The sequence below is a fragment of the Heterocephalus glaber genome, unplaced genomic scaffold, assembly GCF_053883595.1.
Source record: "Heterocephalus glaber isolate CG9 unplaced genomic scaffold, H.glaber_assembly_v1.0 deba00001465, whole genome shotgun sequence".
Taxonomy (NCBI): domain Eukaryota; kingdom Metazoa; phylum Chordata; class Mammalia; order Rodentia; family Bathyergidae; genus Heterocephalus; species Heterocephalus glaber.
In genome coordinates this window covers 233522-250494 of record NW_028258312.1, presented here as the reverse complement: position 1 = coordinate 250494, position 16973 = coordinate 233522, and the positions used below count along the sequence as shown (strand labels likewise).

The following is a 16973-nucleotide window of genomic DNA, read 5'->3' as shown; positions in this document are numbered from 1 at the left end:
TAAATCAGTAAATGAATTAGTATATCAGATAATAAACATGAAATGATACAATATAGCATAGAGGCAGAAAGTATGAAAAAATAAGAAATATGTAAAAGAGCAAGGGAGAAAGAAGATAGATTGAAAAGCTCCACTACACATCTATTAAGAGTTCCCAAAAGACGTGATAGAAATGGAGGAAGTAGGCAGTATTTAAAGAGGTAATGATGGAGAATTTTCTGGAGTGGAAGCTAGACAAGAATCCTTGACTGAAAAATCCTGTCATTTGCAAAACCGAACAAATCACCCTGTAGAATTTTAAGGTTAAAGAAAAATACTGTCTTAAAAGCTTTTAAGAGGGGAGATGAAATGTGTTATCTGCAGAGGAACAACCATCAAAGTATTGAGATTCTCATCAACAATAATCACAGGAGAAAATGGAAAGTAGTAATATCCTCAAGACATTAAGAGAAAATGACACAATGTAGAATTCTATATTCAATTACTATTCCATAGAAGGATGAATATTTTCAGATCTGCAAAGAATACAATAGCTTACATTGTCACAGACCCTTGCCAAAGAACTACTAAAGAATATGTACACTGGTAAGCAAACTGAATCCCGCAGGAAGGTGTGGGATGCAAAAAACTACGGCAAGCAAAGAAACTGGTTTTGAAACACTATAAATTTTTGAACATTGAAAATTTTTAAACATTTAAAAAATGTTTACTGTAGAAAACAAGGTTTTTAGGAGAAACAAAATATATCTTTTTATACAATATGTGTTAGCAGCAAGCTACTTCTGAGATTTTCTTTTATGTTCTTTTAGTTATTTATTTTAAAGCATAAATATTGTATATTAGTTTGGAATGTCAACAATTCTTTTGTTTATCTTTTATTCTGTAACTTGGCCCTTCTACAAAATACTTGAGGATTCCCATTATCAAATATTAAGAACAAAGGTTATTTTGACTAAAAAGTAGTGAAAAAAAAAAGTGGTAAAAAAAATCTATCAGCTGTATATTGCTTTTGAGAATAATAAATGAACACCATATACAGGTAACTATAAACTCAATTTTTAAGGTAAAACAGAAGCAAACTATTCCATGTAACATTTGATACATTTAAAAAATTCAGTGAAATATAAAATTTTAATCAAGTGATAAACACTTCCATCCTATAGTTTCCTTTTTAAAATCCATAATAGAAATTCTGTATATAACCTGACAAACTTCATATAAAGATGTATATGTAAAGTATATATGTATACATCCAAACATGTATGCATACATATCATTAGCTTTGAATACATTTCTTTAAACTTACTTAAATGCATCTGTAGAACATACTACCAACTGAAAGTTTCTAGTAAAAGTTTCATCTCAGCTATTGAGAAAGATTGGCTATTGAAAATTCTGAGGCCAAGGAACTGTTATACAGCTTGGTATATGTCAAATTAGTCAAATAAAATTGAAATGACCTAATACATTTTTCCCTTGATGTTTCCTTCTAATAGCAAAAAGAAAGTATCTTTAAAATGAGCTTTCAGTTTTTAAAGTTTAATTACTGAGGAAAAATCTCACTCGTTTTCAAAAATATTAAATAGTATATAAATACAATTATCTTATGGTTGCATTTTTCAGCTAGACTGTGTTTGTGAAATCTTCCTTTGGGTTATTCCATTTAGCACTTCAAGTTTCCATTCTGCAACTTTGACAATTGGCTCAGATTTGTTAGGTTTACATCAATCACATCTTCCAGAATTGTTCCAGTGTGTCTGTACAATACTGTAAATAGGAAGAACTGCTTCAGATTTTGAAAGTAACCTAATAAAAAATCCAATAATATAAAAAAGATAAAGTACAGCCACTACATTAGTTTTTACAAAGTAATATTGTAATTTTCATTTTTAAACGTCAAGAGGCCTGAGCAAAATATTTTAGGTGGCTCACCATTATTTTTAAATTTAAAAACAGACCAAATTACTTTATTAATACACATATCGGGCTGGGGATTTAGCTCAGTGGTTCTGCCGCCTGCCTCACAAGTGCAAGGTCCTGAGTTCAATCCCCGGTACCAAAAAAAAAAAAGCAGGAATACACATATCGAGTTATTGAAATGATGACTTCATATAGTTTTCCCTTTAAAGATGGCAGCTGCAGGTACAATGATGCTGAGATGTCTACAGACTATAGATGTTTATTTGAAAAGATTCTTCAACATCAGTTTGATACAGGGTTTCCTAATCTAGCTGGAGATTCACAAATTCTCCATAATTAAACATATCATAATTAAACTAATGAGATTTCTAGTAAGCTAGCCAGGATCTCTCCAAAGAAGAGACACACAGGAACTATCTGAAATAGGTGATTACTGTATTAGTGATCCAGTAAGTGCGGAATGGTAAAATTGGACTGTTGACACAAGGGACACTTAAAGGTGGGATGCCCAGAAGAAGTTGTATTCTATAGGTAAGGGTCTGTGTTATCTGATGTGGGTGTTTCACTCCTATTACTGTGACCTATGGAACCTTGAGAAATCTGAAAGTTTGGAATGGTAGAAGAAACACCATATTTAGCCTGATCCCCCCCCCCCCACCCCGTCTCTCTCTCTCTCTACCGGGGATCGAACTCAGGACCTTGTGGTTGAGAGGTAGGCGGCAGAACCACTGAACAAAATCCCCGGCCCGTAGCCTGATGCTTCTTACAAGATTTGTAATAATGTCTCATTTGATAAAACGCAATCTGTTTTGCACAGTATCCACAGCTACTAGAAAACTTCATGATATTCTCAAGATCTAAGGCCCGTTCCAGATGTGCTCTTTCACTTCTAGTCACATGTCCACAACACGGGGACAATTATTCCATTTTCTCTCATTGTAGTCAGGAAATGCTGACAGGCCTGCACGGGCATTTTGAGCACCTCCTGACTGGCGGGACAGTAGAAATCATCCTAGGCGTAGGACTTGGCGGTGAGGGTCTTCAGCCATGGCAGGGGGCGGGGGGCGCCAAGGTGATGGCGGCGGCCAAGATGGTGGTGGCAGTGCCTGTTCCTTTGGCGCTGTGGGTCCACCTGCTCTCCATCGTGGGTTGGTAGAGAGGTGGTGCCTTTCTAGGACTTGTAGTCTGGCTTTTTTGCCCTCGCAGTCAAGATCCTGGGGAAATGGAGGGTGTTGTGTGCAGTGCTTGTTGCCCCAAAATGGGGTCACACCAAGGCTCATAGGGCACTGGAATCTCAACAGGCCTGCTGGTAGCGCTCCAGTGGCATCACGGGTGGTTACCGAAGACATAAGGGCCGCTGGCACTGGGTTGCATGCCAGGACAGGTAGGGGCGTAGCAGTTGGGTAACCTCCATGGCAACTCGTGTGGCTAAAAATCTATTTTATAAAAATGTTTTAAACCAAAAAGTAGTGATAAAATTCTGTAAAACAGAAGAGTGTGTTAAAGGTTAAAAAGCTAGTTTGGGGTCAGGGATTTAGCTCAGTGGTTCCTGTGCCTGCTTCAAAAGCGCAAGGTCCCGAGTTAGATCCCCAGTACCAAAAAAAAATTAAATGAAAAATAAAAAGTAGCTAGATCTGGGTGTGGTGGTACACGCCTGTTATCCCACCACTGGGGCTGGGGCATGAGAATCACTGTGAGTTTGAGGCCAGTCTTCACTACAAAGTGAGAACTTATCTCAAAAACAAATAAGCTAGAAGTCTTTTGTTGTTCAGAAGGGTAAAGTCTATGTAACTTACAGGAGTTTTAAAAATATGTCAGTAATCTGAATAAATAGAAGCTATTGAGCTCCACTGTTAAATGGCAGAGACTTTTGAATTGCACTAGATTTTGAAATAAAAATCTAGCAAATGCTTTTTGCAAGAGACAAACCTAAAGCAAAAGGGTACGGAAAGATTGACAAAGTGATGGGAAAGTTATATAAAGCAATATTAATATCAGACAAAATGTAATTTTAAGCCAAAAGCATTTTTAAAGATAAATAATCCAACTTATAGAAGTTACTAATCAGCAGCAATCTATCCTCCAAGTAAAATAGACAACTTTAGGGCTGGGGTTTAGCTCAGTGGTTCCACCACCTGCTTCGCAAGCGCAAGGACCTGAGTTCGATCCCCTGTACCAAAAAACAAAACAAAAAAACCATATAGTACTGAAAAAACAAATGTGCTTGGCAAGTCTATAAACTTTCTCCCTCACTTTAAAACATGTTTTGAAAAGCAGTAAACAGGGCCAGGGATTTAGCTCAGTGGTTTTGTCACCTGCTGCGTAAGCGCAAGGACCCGAGTTTGATCCCTGGTACCAAAAAAAAAAGCAGTAAACAGTCCCTTCTTTAAAACCTATCACACCCATCACAATTACTACATACTGTCATTGCTGTGCTATAAAAATAATTGTAAATCAATGTTAATTTAGGTAAAAGTAAAATAATGTTAATTCTAGCATAAGAAAAGTGGATTAATTTTTCTAAAATGCAAATAAAGCCAATTTGAACTCTAATACTTAAAACTGAATATTTACTTTAATTACTACTTTCAATTAGTTTAATAGAATTGTGTTTGTTTTTATAACTAAATTATCCATTTAGGACCACCATAATGATTAAACAAAACTCCTAAACTATATTAGATTACATGCTTCTAGTTTCCCACATTTCTGAAAATATTTTAAGTATAGTTATCTTTTGGCTTAATTTCCTCTAAAATTATCAAAGACAGCAAGCTATTTGAATCAGTATACAAGTTACTTAAAGTACATGGCTTACATTCCATTTATGTAAATACCTTCACATGCAGGCATGCTATTTTCTTTGTACAAAGTCTTAAATTCAAAATAAAAGGGCCAAAAAAGCTGAAATACTCTTTTAATCACTGAGGGACATACAAGATGTTTTTCAGAATCTAACTAATTTTTTATACTGAGAACAATTTTTATTGTGACCATATAGAAATTGATAACATCAGTGCTCGCTTCGGCAGCACATACACTAAAATTAGAAATTGATAACACCATTTCAGACATACACGTAAACTCATAGGAATTAGAGTGAAGCCCGAAGAGCAACGTCCAAATGGAAGCTGATTTAATCCAACAGTCACTAAAACAAGGGTGAGGGGAGAGAATGCGAGATTCCAAAACCCATGTACCAATTCTCCCTACAACTCGATGCTTTGAACTAATTCTGCTCTGTAGAAGACACCAAAATAAAAAATAAAGGACCTTAAGTCACTTTATCCACTTTGTTTTTTTTTTTTTGGTACTGGGGATCGAACTGGGGTCCTTGAGCTTGCGCAGCAGGCGGCGAAACCACTGAGCTAAATCCCGGCCCCTCCACTTTGTTTTTTGAGACAGGGTCTTGCTGTGCAGTTCAAACTGGCCTTGAATTTATTGTGCTTACTGTGTAGCCTAGGCTGGCCTTGAACTCGAAGTGATCCTCCTGCTTTAGCCTCTCGAGTGCTGGGATTGCAGGCATGCCCCACCATGCCCAGCACTTCATCCATTTTCAAATCCGGATTGTATAACAGCAGGTGCGCACTGAAACGTCTCTCCTGAGAGCACGGGAGGGATAGTAGCGGACTCTAGCTATCCATGGCGCTCCCAGGCCTTCCGCATCCGGTGCTCCATAGGAAGATGTTGAGATTCATCATAGCTTTCCTTCCTTCTCAATCTCAAATGAAAATCAACTCTTCCCTTGATCAACTTGATTAAGTAGATACAAAACAGGAATAATAAACAGTAAAGTATTAGGACGATCCATTGTATTTGAGAATAAATTTTATGACAGCACTGTTATACTGAAGTTTTCTTTAGTCAGAATAATAAGGACTCATTTAGCACCAGGTTATCATTGCACACTTTGCTTCAAGTTTCAGGGCGATTCCCTTATCAAGGAGTTGACTAAGCATTAATGGTTTGTGACTATTAACTCTTAGAGGCATGGTCATTACCATTGAGATTTTTAGCAGAGGTCTCAAAAGCATACTGTAGGGCCGGGGAATTTAGCTCAGTGGTTTCGCCGCCTGCTGCTCAAGTGCAGGGACCAGAGTTCGATCCTTGTTTACCCCCCCCCCCCAAAGCGTACTGTTTCAGCAGTTTTTTGGTGTTTTGTGTTTTTTTGCCAAGTCTGTGGGCATCTGAATGACACTTCTCAAGTTTCGTTTATTTCCAACGAGAAGCCGTGGTGTGTCACTAGCTGGCCAATGTTGCTTGCATTCCTCTATCCAAGATGGCAGCTTTGAATACTGGCCATGTTGGTCATGTCATACACGAAGACTACGCGTACACACTGTGGTAATAGTGTCGTTCAGTGGTCTTTCGTTTGGAACCGCTCATGTCCTGCTGTATCTCATAATTGGATCTTAACGCTCTTCCCATCAATCACCGCTCATTCTCGGAAATCCACCCGAATGGTGGCCTCCTTGTGGTCGGAAGTGGCCGGCCGGACCAGCACAGAAGCGGTAGGTCCAGCTCCTCTTACCCACGTTGGAGTCACCGATTCTGATGATCTTGAAGGTGTGGGAGCGGGAGGCAGACACCCAAAGCCCTTCACACGCAGCTAGCCTCAGGAGATGACTCCCTCTTTAAAGCCATTCTCCCACGCACCCCAAACTGGGACTGGGGAAAGACGAGGGGAGGCTGGGCGATTACGCCACCGTGTGAGTGACCCTGGAACACGGGCTCTACTTAAGTTTGTTGTCTTGGAAAATGTGTTTATGAAGGAAAAATTTAGAAATAATTTATATCTGAAAATTAGTGCTCAACAAATATGCGTACAGATAAAGCTAACATTCGGAAGTAGTATATACAAATTCCTTTTTTTTTTTTTTTCTTCTTCGTACGGGAGATCCAGCTCAAGACCTTGCGCTTGCCAGGCAGGCGCGGTGCTGCTGAACTGCATCCCTAGTTTGATATTCCTACGTTAGAAGAAGGATTTAATGATCAGATATTTTGAAGCAAGTGTTTTATGTTGCGGGATATATGTTATTTAATTTAATTTTGGTGGTGAAAATCGAACCCAAGCTTCATACACACGAAGCACAAGCTGTACCATTCATCCACATTTCTAGCCCTGTTTCTAATTCAGAACATAAATGCATTATGGAGCTGGCTGTAGTGATGCATGCCTTTAATCATAGTACTTTGGGAGGCTGAGACAGGAGGAACACAAGTTCAAGACTAGCTGGGGCAATTTAGTGAGTTAGTGACACCTGTCTCAAAAGATTAAAAAAGGGCTTGGGGCTATTGTGGCTTTCTTCACCGTAGCCCACCCTGCGTCCTCCAGGGTGTACTTTGATCTTGCTTTTTCCTCTTTTACCCCCTTCTCAAAGCCAGTTTCTCCCTCATTCTTCACTTTTACTTTAAAACAAAAAACAAAACAAAACAAAAAAACTTTGCCACAGCTAAAAATAACAAAAGTGGAGGATGGGCATGTAACTCAGTGAGAAGACCCTCTTTCAGTTCCAAGTACTATTAAGGGGGGGGGGAAATATATATATGTACATACATACAGGTGTATATATACACATGTATATGTGTGTACATGTGTATATACATGTGCAATTATATGGTATATATGTGTGTATGATATTCAAAACAATGAATGAATTTATACTCATGGGAAATAGGTAGCTTTTTTGTGTGTGTGACAGGGTCTCACTATGTAGTTCAGGCTGGCCTTGAACTCACATGTAGCTCAGGCTGGCCCTGAACGTGCAGCAATCCTGCCTCAGCTTCCCAAGTGCTGGGACTACCATGCCCAGTGCTTTTCATATCTTTTATTTCAGTAATTTTATTAATATGTTCAATCTTTGAAAGACGCATGGTGAGGATTTTAGGAATGTACTTTCTGATTTTCTAACATCTGTGGTAATATTTTAAATAGAATTAGTGCTGTTTTTAATTTTTTTTTTCTTTTTTTGAGTCAGGGTCTCCCTTTGTAGTTCAGGCTGGCCTTGAAATCACTATGTACCCAAGGTTGGTCTTGAACTTGCAGCAATCCTCCTGCCTCAGCCTCCCAAATGCTGGGATCACAGGTGTGCGCCACCAGTCCCAGAACAGAATAAACTTTTAAAAACAAATGCTGAGCCAGGTGTGGTGGTGCATCCCAGCACTTAGAGGCTGAGGCAGGAGGATTGCTGTGTTTGAGGCCAGTGTGGGCTACATAGTGAATTCAAGGCCAGCTTGCACTAAGACCCTGTCTCCAAAACAAAATAAAAAATTTATTCTAAAGCAGAGGCTTCAGAATCTTTAGTCTTTGCCTTTACTTGTAGAACCTAGTTAATACTGCCAAGTTTGGGAGATAAGGACAAAAATGGGAAGAAAGGAAAAGTAATATTAATATTGCTTGTCCATGTTCTAGTAATAATGTATTATCAGCTGCAGATCATCAGTGTTTAGCTGCTAGTAATTTTTGTTTTAACTTTTCTTTCTCTTTCTTTTTTTGTTTTTTTTGAGACAGGATGTCCCTATGTAGTTCAGGCTGGCCTTGAACTCACAGTGATCCTCCTGACTCAGCCTCCCAAGTGCTGGGATTATAGGTGTGCACCACCATGCCTGGCTAACTTTTCTTCCTCTTACATAGCTAATAGATAATAAAAAAGCCCAACCTCTGTTCTAAGAGAGGAAAGATTTGAAAGGTCAAGTATGCTTAGATTCATGCCTAGTAAACAACATTCAGTCACTTCATTTTTTTAGGTATTAGATTTACAATAGTGAAAAAAAGTGGACATGCTTTCATAGAGTTTATAGTTTAGTAGAGGAGACATTACCTAAATATTTGCAGAAGGTGGTATACAATTGCAATTTATGGGGAAGGGATTTGTGGAGTTGCAAGTCAATACTGGGAAGAGTGATTTAGTTTGAAAGATCAAGGGGTCCTTCCTTGAAGAAATAACACTTGATTTGAGATATATGGGATGAAAAGGAGTTAGGGGAGAAGTGTTACAGAAAACAGAGACCAGCATGTGCATATAAGCCCTGAGACAGGAGGGGAAATAAGTTGCTAATGGCGTTTCCCACGGTGAGGTTGATTGTAATGGTAATAAGCTGAATGGAAAAATTGGACAAACAGCTTTCTTGGTCTTTGTACATGAGGTCTTCATGATGTATGCTGTCTCTTTTTTTAATATATCAGTTGCCAGGATGCTAGATTTACCTGCATTTGAATGTAAGTTCAAAATCCATTCTGAAGTATTTTGGCATTATCTCTAGTTAGTCATTGTCTAATCAACACATATAACAAAAAGTTAAAGCATAAACTAGTTTTTAAAGGCAGTTGAGTGTTACTACTCTATCATGATTTTATTTTATTTTACTCTATAAGGATTTAAAAAAAATCTCTTAGTATGGAAAGCTCGTCACTGCAGTCCTGTTTAAAGTTTCTACTGGTTTGACAATCTACTCTTATTGTTATTTTGTATAGATCTGATATAGTTTTTTTTTTTAAATCTGATAATAGTTTTGTAAACACACTAAATTTTACTCAGTTGGCAGAGCACATGTTTTTAAGTTGACTCAGTGGTAGCTAAAGGATTTTCTGAGATAATTTAGAATAGAGCTGAACTAAAGCCTCATATAATCAAGTTTTTCTTAGTAATAAAACAGAACCAGAACAACAAAAATTCATGTTTACATACATAATTAAAGATAGATAAGAGAACTTGTCATAGAAGTGTCACCTGCATTTCACTACTTAGGAGTACGTAATGAGAGCTTGCAGTTCTCCCTCCAAATAGTACTACTCACCATACAAATATGCTTCTTTTAGTGCCATTTGCTGAGGCCTTGTTAGAAGCTATTTTATTATTCCTTCATTCATTCATTTATTTTTCTCCTTATACCGAGGATTGAACACACTAACCATTAAGCTATATCCTCAGCCATTTTTTAAAAAAATTTGAGACAGGGTCTCACTTGATTGCCCAGGCTGGCCTTGAACTTGTGATCTTCCTGCTTTAGTATCTATCCCAAGTGTGCTAACATGCCCAGCTCATTCAGTTTTGCTGGCAAACTTCCTACTAAGAATAATGATCTTTTTACTATGATAAGACTATTATAAGGGTACATATTTTGCTTTTGACTAATCAATATCTACTCTTTTTTTTAAAAAAATCTCCCATTAGTGTATTCTTTTTTTGTTTCTTTACTCCTAAAATACCCTAGTGTTTCACTTTAAGGATTTATTCCCATCCTTTGATAGAGATCTTAGTGGCTTCTGATAAAAGATCAAGATCCTAATCACTTTATAGTTCTTAGGTTCCTTTTTCACAGTTCAGATGAATAGGGGGGAAATATCTTCTTAACCTTAGCATTAGAAAAATAAAGTTACTTCTTGAGGTTTACATTAAACATTAGTATTACCTTTAATAACCATTGCTTGGTATGCAAAACTGAACTTCCCTTAGAAAGTTACACCACCTAGTGTGGACTCAAATTAATCCTATTGGGTATATTGGAAGAACTGAGGTAGGTAATATAAGTGACTACATCAAGTATGTATTAAATCATCATTGTTTTTCATAACAGTATGAAACTTAATAAATGTTTAATCAGTTGGGACTAGTGGATTATTTTTTCGTTTCTTTAACAGGAGCATGAATCTGAAGGTGGAAGAACACCTTTGATGAAAGCTGCAAGAGCTGGTCATTTGTGCACTGTGCAGTTTCTTATCAGCAAAGGTAAACAAAATACAAATGATCATTTACAAGAGGCCATACTGTAATTTCGGAAGAAAAAAAGAACCCTAAGTGTTGGAATTTATGTTAAGGTTACTGTACTTATAGTATGAGTATTGTATTCTAATCTTTTAAAAAGGTATTATATATTATTTTTCAAAGTACCATAAACTTGGTGGCTAAACCAATAGAAATTTATTGCTTCATTCTTCTGAAGGCTAGAGGTCCAAAATCAAGGTATTGGCAGGGTGAATTTCAGCTGAGGCCTGTGAGAATACATCCCAGGCCTTTCTTGTTTTTCGGTATTTCCCTCAAAATGTTTGGCATTCCTTGATAGTGGCAGTATACCAGTCTTCCTATGGAGTTCTCCCTCTGGATTCTATTCTTTTGTTGGTGTATTTTATTTAATAAGCATAGTGTTTTTCTTGTGCTTACTGGGGATTTTCTATATTAGTTTTAATTTTTTATCAACAAAACAGGATATGATTGCTTCTTAAAACTGGAAAAGCCAAATGTTAATGTCCAGCTATGCTAAACAGATGTTTAACACTTCATGATAAGACAGTTCTGCTGGTGATAGGAATGGGATGATAGAAAGTCTGCTGTGGTGACTGTTTTTTTTTTGGTACCTGGGATTGAACCCGGCCCTAATGGTGGTGATTGGTTTTTTTGGTACAGTTGAATTAACAATGTGTAATGGTCTTGTTTATTATTTTTGCCATGAGATCTTGTTGTCTAGGCTAGATTTGAACTCATGGGTGCAAACTATCCTTTTGGCTCAGCCTCCCAAGTAGCTGGAATAATAGGCACAGCCACTATACCAGTTTATTTTTTTTTAATATTCCTCTAGAAAGTCTGTTATTAGAAGGATGTATTTTAAAAAACAATATACAGAGTCCACCAAAAGGAAAAGAAAAATTTTTATAAATATTTTAATACTAAATTAATTGAGATATCATGAGACTAATACAAGTTATCTTTGACCTCTGTAATAATAAGAGGTGCTCAAAGTAATGACCATTAGCTTCCAGACATTTATTAGTATGGCACACTGCTGCTTGGGTAAGCTTGGTTAATAAGATTGCTGCATGTGTATTTTCAATTTCTTCTCTAAGAGCTGGCAGTGTAGTAGATTTTCTACAATATACAATATCCTCTAGGGTCCCCCATATAAGGGTAACACCATCTGTTGAAAAAAACATCATACTCAGGCCAAGGATTTAGCTCAGTGGTTTCGCCCCCTGCTGCACAAGCGCAAGGACCCAAGTTCGATCCCCGGTGCCAAAAAAAAAAAAGAAAAAACATCATACTATGGGGCTGGGGATTTGGTTCAGTGATCCCACCACCTACCTCGCAAGTGCAAGGTCCCGAGTTCAATCCCCAGTATCAAAACAAAACCAAACCATTATATATGTAGTTCAGGCTGTCCTTAAACTCACTACGTCACCCAGGCTGGCCTCAAACTTGCATCGATCCTCCTGCCTCAGATCCTGCTGCCTCAGCCTCCCAAGTGCTGGGATTACAGGCATGCACCACCACACCCAGCTATTTTTTTTCCCCTGAGTGTGTATACATTTTTTTGGTGGACTCTATTTCGGCAAAGAAGTTCAACCGATGGGTGAAGAACTAATTCAACACAGTTTGCTAGAGAAAACTAAAATGTTGCTGAACCCATTTTGGTTGCATTATACTACACTGTCATTCTGCAAATCAAAATGTTAATATTATTAATGTCATTTGGTTCAGCCTCTTTGTATACTATCAGAGGTACTCAGATATCTGATGAAAGATCTTACGATAGAATGTTGAAATGCAAGGATGACCCACTTAGAGGATGTCATATTATTAAAATAAAAATGTTGTTATTGCGCCAGGAATTTAGCTCAGTGGCATAGTGCCAGCCTAGCAAGCACGAGGTCTTGAGTTTGATCCCCGGTACCAAAAAAAAAAAAAAAAAAAAAAAGTTGTATCTATGTTCAATAGAATTCTAGTATTTTGTGACTAAAAAATGTAGTGTAAGATTTTCTCATTTTAAATGTATGTTAATTGGATAAAACTAGGTTTATTTTCATATCACATTTTTGCCGGTTTTCTCATTTTAAAATTTATTTTCACTCTTTAATTGGATCAAACTAGATTTATTTTCTTTGTATTGCATTTTTGCTGCCAAATAAGGCATAACTTTACATAATGTTCTAAACCATAGTCTGTGAAAACCATTTACCTCAACCACACAGAAATAATGTATAGATGAGTAACTTTTGGAATTCTCATATGCTTCTTTACTAAAGAGAACACCTAGTCATACCAAGTAACAACCCCGATAAAAAAATGATCAGGCTTGTCAGGAATAGGACCACACTGATTGTTGATGTAGTTTTTCTAGGCTGTGGAAACTGCTAAACAGTCCCACAATCTTAAGTTTATTGTTAACAAGTTTAAAAGTAATCTCATGTTGCTAATGTAATGCTATCTGTTGCTGTGTTTTATCTTTCCCAAAAGATACTTTCATGCAATTTGGGATTACAGTGAGTTAAATGTAGTTCCTGAAAAATTAAATGAATTCATAATTTTACATACTGCCCTATTTTTTCTCTTACATAAAATAAGCCTGGAATTGAATAAAAAAGAATGAATATTTGGATAGTGTTAGTATTCTAGCCGAGACCTTTTGGGACTATGTATGATAGCTGAACTAGGATCAGTTTCTTTTTTCGGGAATCAAAAATAATTTATCAAAAAAGAGGCTAACACCTATACCTACCTGTAATCCCAGTACTCTGGGAAGATGAGACAGAAGGATCACAATTTAGTGAGACCCTGTCTCAAAATAAAAAGTATGTAGTGCATTGTGAAGGCCCCAGTACCACCAAAAAAAAAAAAAAAAAAGGCTAAGAAAAGATTTTGCAGTTAAACTTCAGGTCATATTGTACAAAACTATGGTAAACTTATTTAATAGTCTTTGAAGTAATATACTTAGATAATCTTATTTTCTCTCCATATCTAGATCTCCCTGATTTTTTTTTTTTTTGGTACCGGGGATCGAACTCAGGTCCTTGTGCTTGTGCAGCAGGTGGCAAAACCACTGAGCTAAATCCCCAGCTCCTCCCTGATTTTTTAATTACACAATATGAAGAATTATATTTCTCTTTTAGGGGGCAGGATGGTGAGACAGGGTCTTGCTGTGAGTTCAGGCTGGCCTTGAACTCACTATGTAGCCCAAGGTGACCGCAAACTCATAGTGATCCTCTTGAGTGCTAGGATTATAGGTGTGCACCACCAAGCACAGGTTCTGTATTTCTCTTAAATATTGGTTTAAAAAATTCTTATTTTTCTCTACTTTGAAACCTGGTTATATTGCCACTTTCTAGAAGTATATCAAAACTGTCCATGAAACATTCTGAGAGTTACATAAAATGGTATTTTTTGATGCTTACCTTAACTTGTATATATTTATTAATCTTAGTCTTCTAGATTTTCCACTTAAAAAGTGACATTGAATGAACAAACTACAACTATGCGCAGCAATGTGGATGAATCTTACAAATATAATGTTGAGTGAAAGAAGCCAGACACAAAAGAGTACATTGTATGATTCCATTCATATAAAATTCAAAAACTAAAACCAATTTGGAAGTCAGAGTAGTAGTTACCATTGGTGGGGGTTGGTAGTGACCAAAAGGGGACACAAGGTGGGCTTCTGGTATGTGGATAATGTTCTGTTTCTTGATCTGGGTGCTGGTTACACAGGTGTGTTCACTTTGTGAAAATTTTCATTTGTATACTTTTTTGTGTCTGTTATACTTCAAAAAAAAGCTTTAAATATTGTCTGTGAACTAGATGGATTTCAACCTTTGCTAAGATTACTGTTTTTCTTTAAAGGTGCCAATGTGAACAGGGCTACAGCTAATAATGATCATACAGTAGTGTCGCTGGCCTGTGCAGGAGGCCACCTGGCAGTTGTTGAACTACTCTTGGCTCATGGGGCTGACCCTACTCATCGACTTAAGGTAATCCACTTAAAAATAAGTAAACAAATAATATATATTATTTTTAAAATGTTTGATCTCTTAGTGTTTAATATTCTTTACATGATATTTGACTTATATGAAATGTACATATCAATCAGGTTATCAAAAGAGATTTCCAAAGAATTAATTATGGTATTCTTTCTCAGGATGGTTCAACAATGCTTATTGAAGCTGCAAAGGGTGGCCATACTAATGTTGTTTCTTATCTGTTGGATTATCCAAATAATGTTCTGTCAGTTCCTACCACAGATATATCTCAACTTACCCCACCTCACGATCAATCTCAGGTAAAGTAAAATGGAGTTTGTTAATAAATATATTTTTCAAAGTGATTGAAAATTTTTGTTGAAAATTAGTTTTAAGCAAAATTGGATTGTTTCTCCTTTCTATTATGTATTGAGATAATCATTATTCTAAATTCTTCAAAACTTATTTTCTGGGCCGGGGATTCAGCTCAGTGGTTTTGCTGCCTGCTGCGCAAGCACAAGGACCTGAGTTTGATCCCCGGTACCAAAAAAAAAAGTAAAATTTATTTTCTTCAGAGGCACATAGAAATTTTTTATTGTCCTTTTTTTACTGAAAACAGTAGTTTTTTAAAAAACTATCAAAAAAACACTATCGAACACAAGTATTCCAAGTTATTATTTTAACCATAACTAGGTTTCTAGTTTTCTGTTTTTTATTTTTATTTTGTTGTTGTTTTGGTACAGGGGATCAAACTTGGGTCCTTGCGCTTGCGAGGCAGGCGGTGGAACCACTGAGCTAAATCTCTGGCCCCAGTTTTCTGTTTTTTAATGAATACATTGAGCATAATCTTGAAAAAGCTTTTCCTTAATATCTCTCAAAGCAGTATTATCCTAGAGTTAGCAATTTTTAACAACTAGGAAAGTAGAGTTAACTAGGATGTATGTACCAAAAATTCATTAAATTAACTTCTAAAGCTCCTGAAAATTATAGAGAAAATAGAATATACTGAGCATAGTAAGTTTAGTGAATCTTGAATTCTTTTTTACTGTTATCCTGAAAATTGCTAAAATATCCCAATTTAGTAATATATTGGATTTTATTTTCTCTTTTTGACTTGTATAAAACTGGAACAAGTGTAAATTGATCAACGAAGAATATGAAAATTATGTTCTTTTATATAATTGGGATGAGCAAGACTTTTCAGTAAGAGTAATATGAATTTTAATTGGCTTAAATCATTTACTATTTGTAGACTGTTTCAGTCACTCAATATTCTCAGAAATTGTTCCTTGGTGAAGCCTTTTTTATTTTTCAAGCTTTAGGAAATAAAGTGAATTTGGTGGTACATTAAGAAAATCTAAGCTAGTATTTCTGTGGGGTTTTTTAAGCAAAACATTTATTGGTACATTTAAAAAAAAATTTTTTTTTGGTACCGGGGATCAAACTCAGGACCTTGCGCTTTTGAGGCAGGTGGCGGAACCACTGAGCTAAATCCCCCGGCCCGGCACATTTTTATATATATATATATAAAATGATAACACTCATCATTGACCTCTGTTTTATTAATGGACTTTGTGTTAGTCTTTGATCTGAGATGATTTTTTCTGAGTTGACTTTTTAGGTTCCACGTGTACCAATGCATACACTTGCCATGGTTGTACCTCCCCAGGAACCTGACAGAACTTCACAGGAGTACTCACCTGCCCTTATAGGAGTACAAAAAGGTTAGTTGTTGAATTATTTGCCTTAAAATTGGTATTTTTTTCACCTAATTAAAAAAATCTAAAACTGCAGTTTAAATTTAATAATTCATAGTTACTATGTAGCTATAGTTGAGGTAGATAATTCTGACAAATGCAAATATTCTTACAGACTAAAGACATAAATGCTAGAAAAAAATAGCAGTTTTTTTGTTAATATACTGTTAGATGTAGTTTTCAATTGGCACAGATGAAAATACTTAAGCAAACCAAGTTTTTTATTATATTAAAGTAGAAAATTTTATCAGGCAATGATTTTCCACTTCAGCTAAACAATAGCATAATAAGAATGAAATATATGTTTGCTGTATAATTAAATCTTTATAGGATCAATTAATGAGTGAGAAGTTTCAGAATTATATTCAGTTTCACTTATGCAATACTGGAATATAGTGAATTAACATCTGTCTGACAAAAAACTGTCAAAATGTATACAAATAAGACCCAAATGACTATTAAATGTATGAACTATATAAAGGGCTAAAATTTATGAGCTGTGATATTTTTCTGCTGTCTTTTCATTTGTAGATACAAAGTACCTTTAACATAATCATGCATTTTTATAATAT

At 36.2% G+C, this 16973-nt stretch overlaps 1 protein-coding gene across 3 annotated transcripts in view; it reads left to right on the top strand.

The window, feature by feature from the left end:
* Ankhd1 (ankyrin repeat and KH domain containing 1) overlaps positions 1-16973 on the top strand; it is a 135312-nt gene that overhangs the window by 73851 nt on the left and 44488 nt on the right. For all 3 annotated transcript variants that reach the window (XM_004841880.4, XM_087180781.1, XM_004841878.4), the window contains exons 11-14: positions 10562-10649; positions 14529-14656; positions 14824-14964; positions 16266-16368. In XM_004841880.4, coding sequence (XP_004841937.2) covers positions 10562-10649; positions 14529-14656; positions 14824-14964; positions 16266-16368 — 460 coding nt within the window. The remainder of the gene's footprint in view (positions 1-10561; positions 10650-14528; positions 14657-14823; positions 14965-16265; positions 16369-16973) is intronic.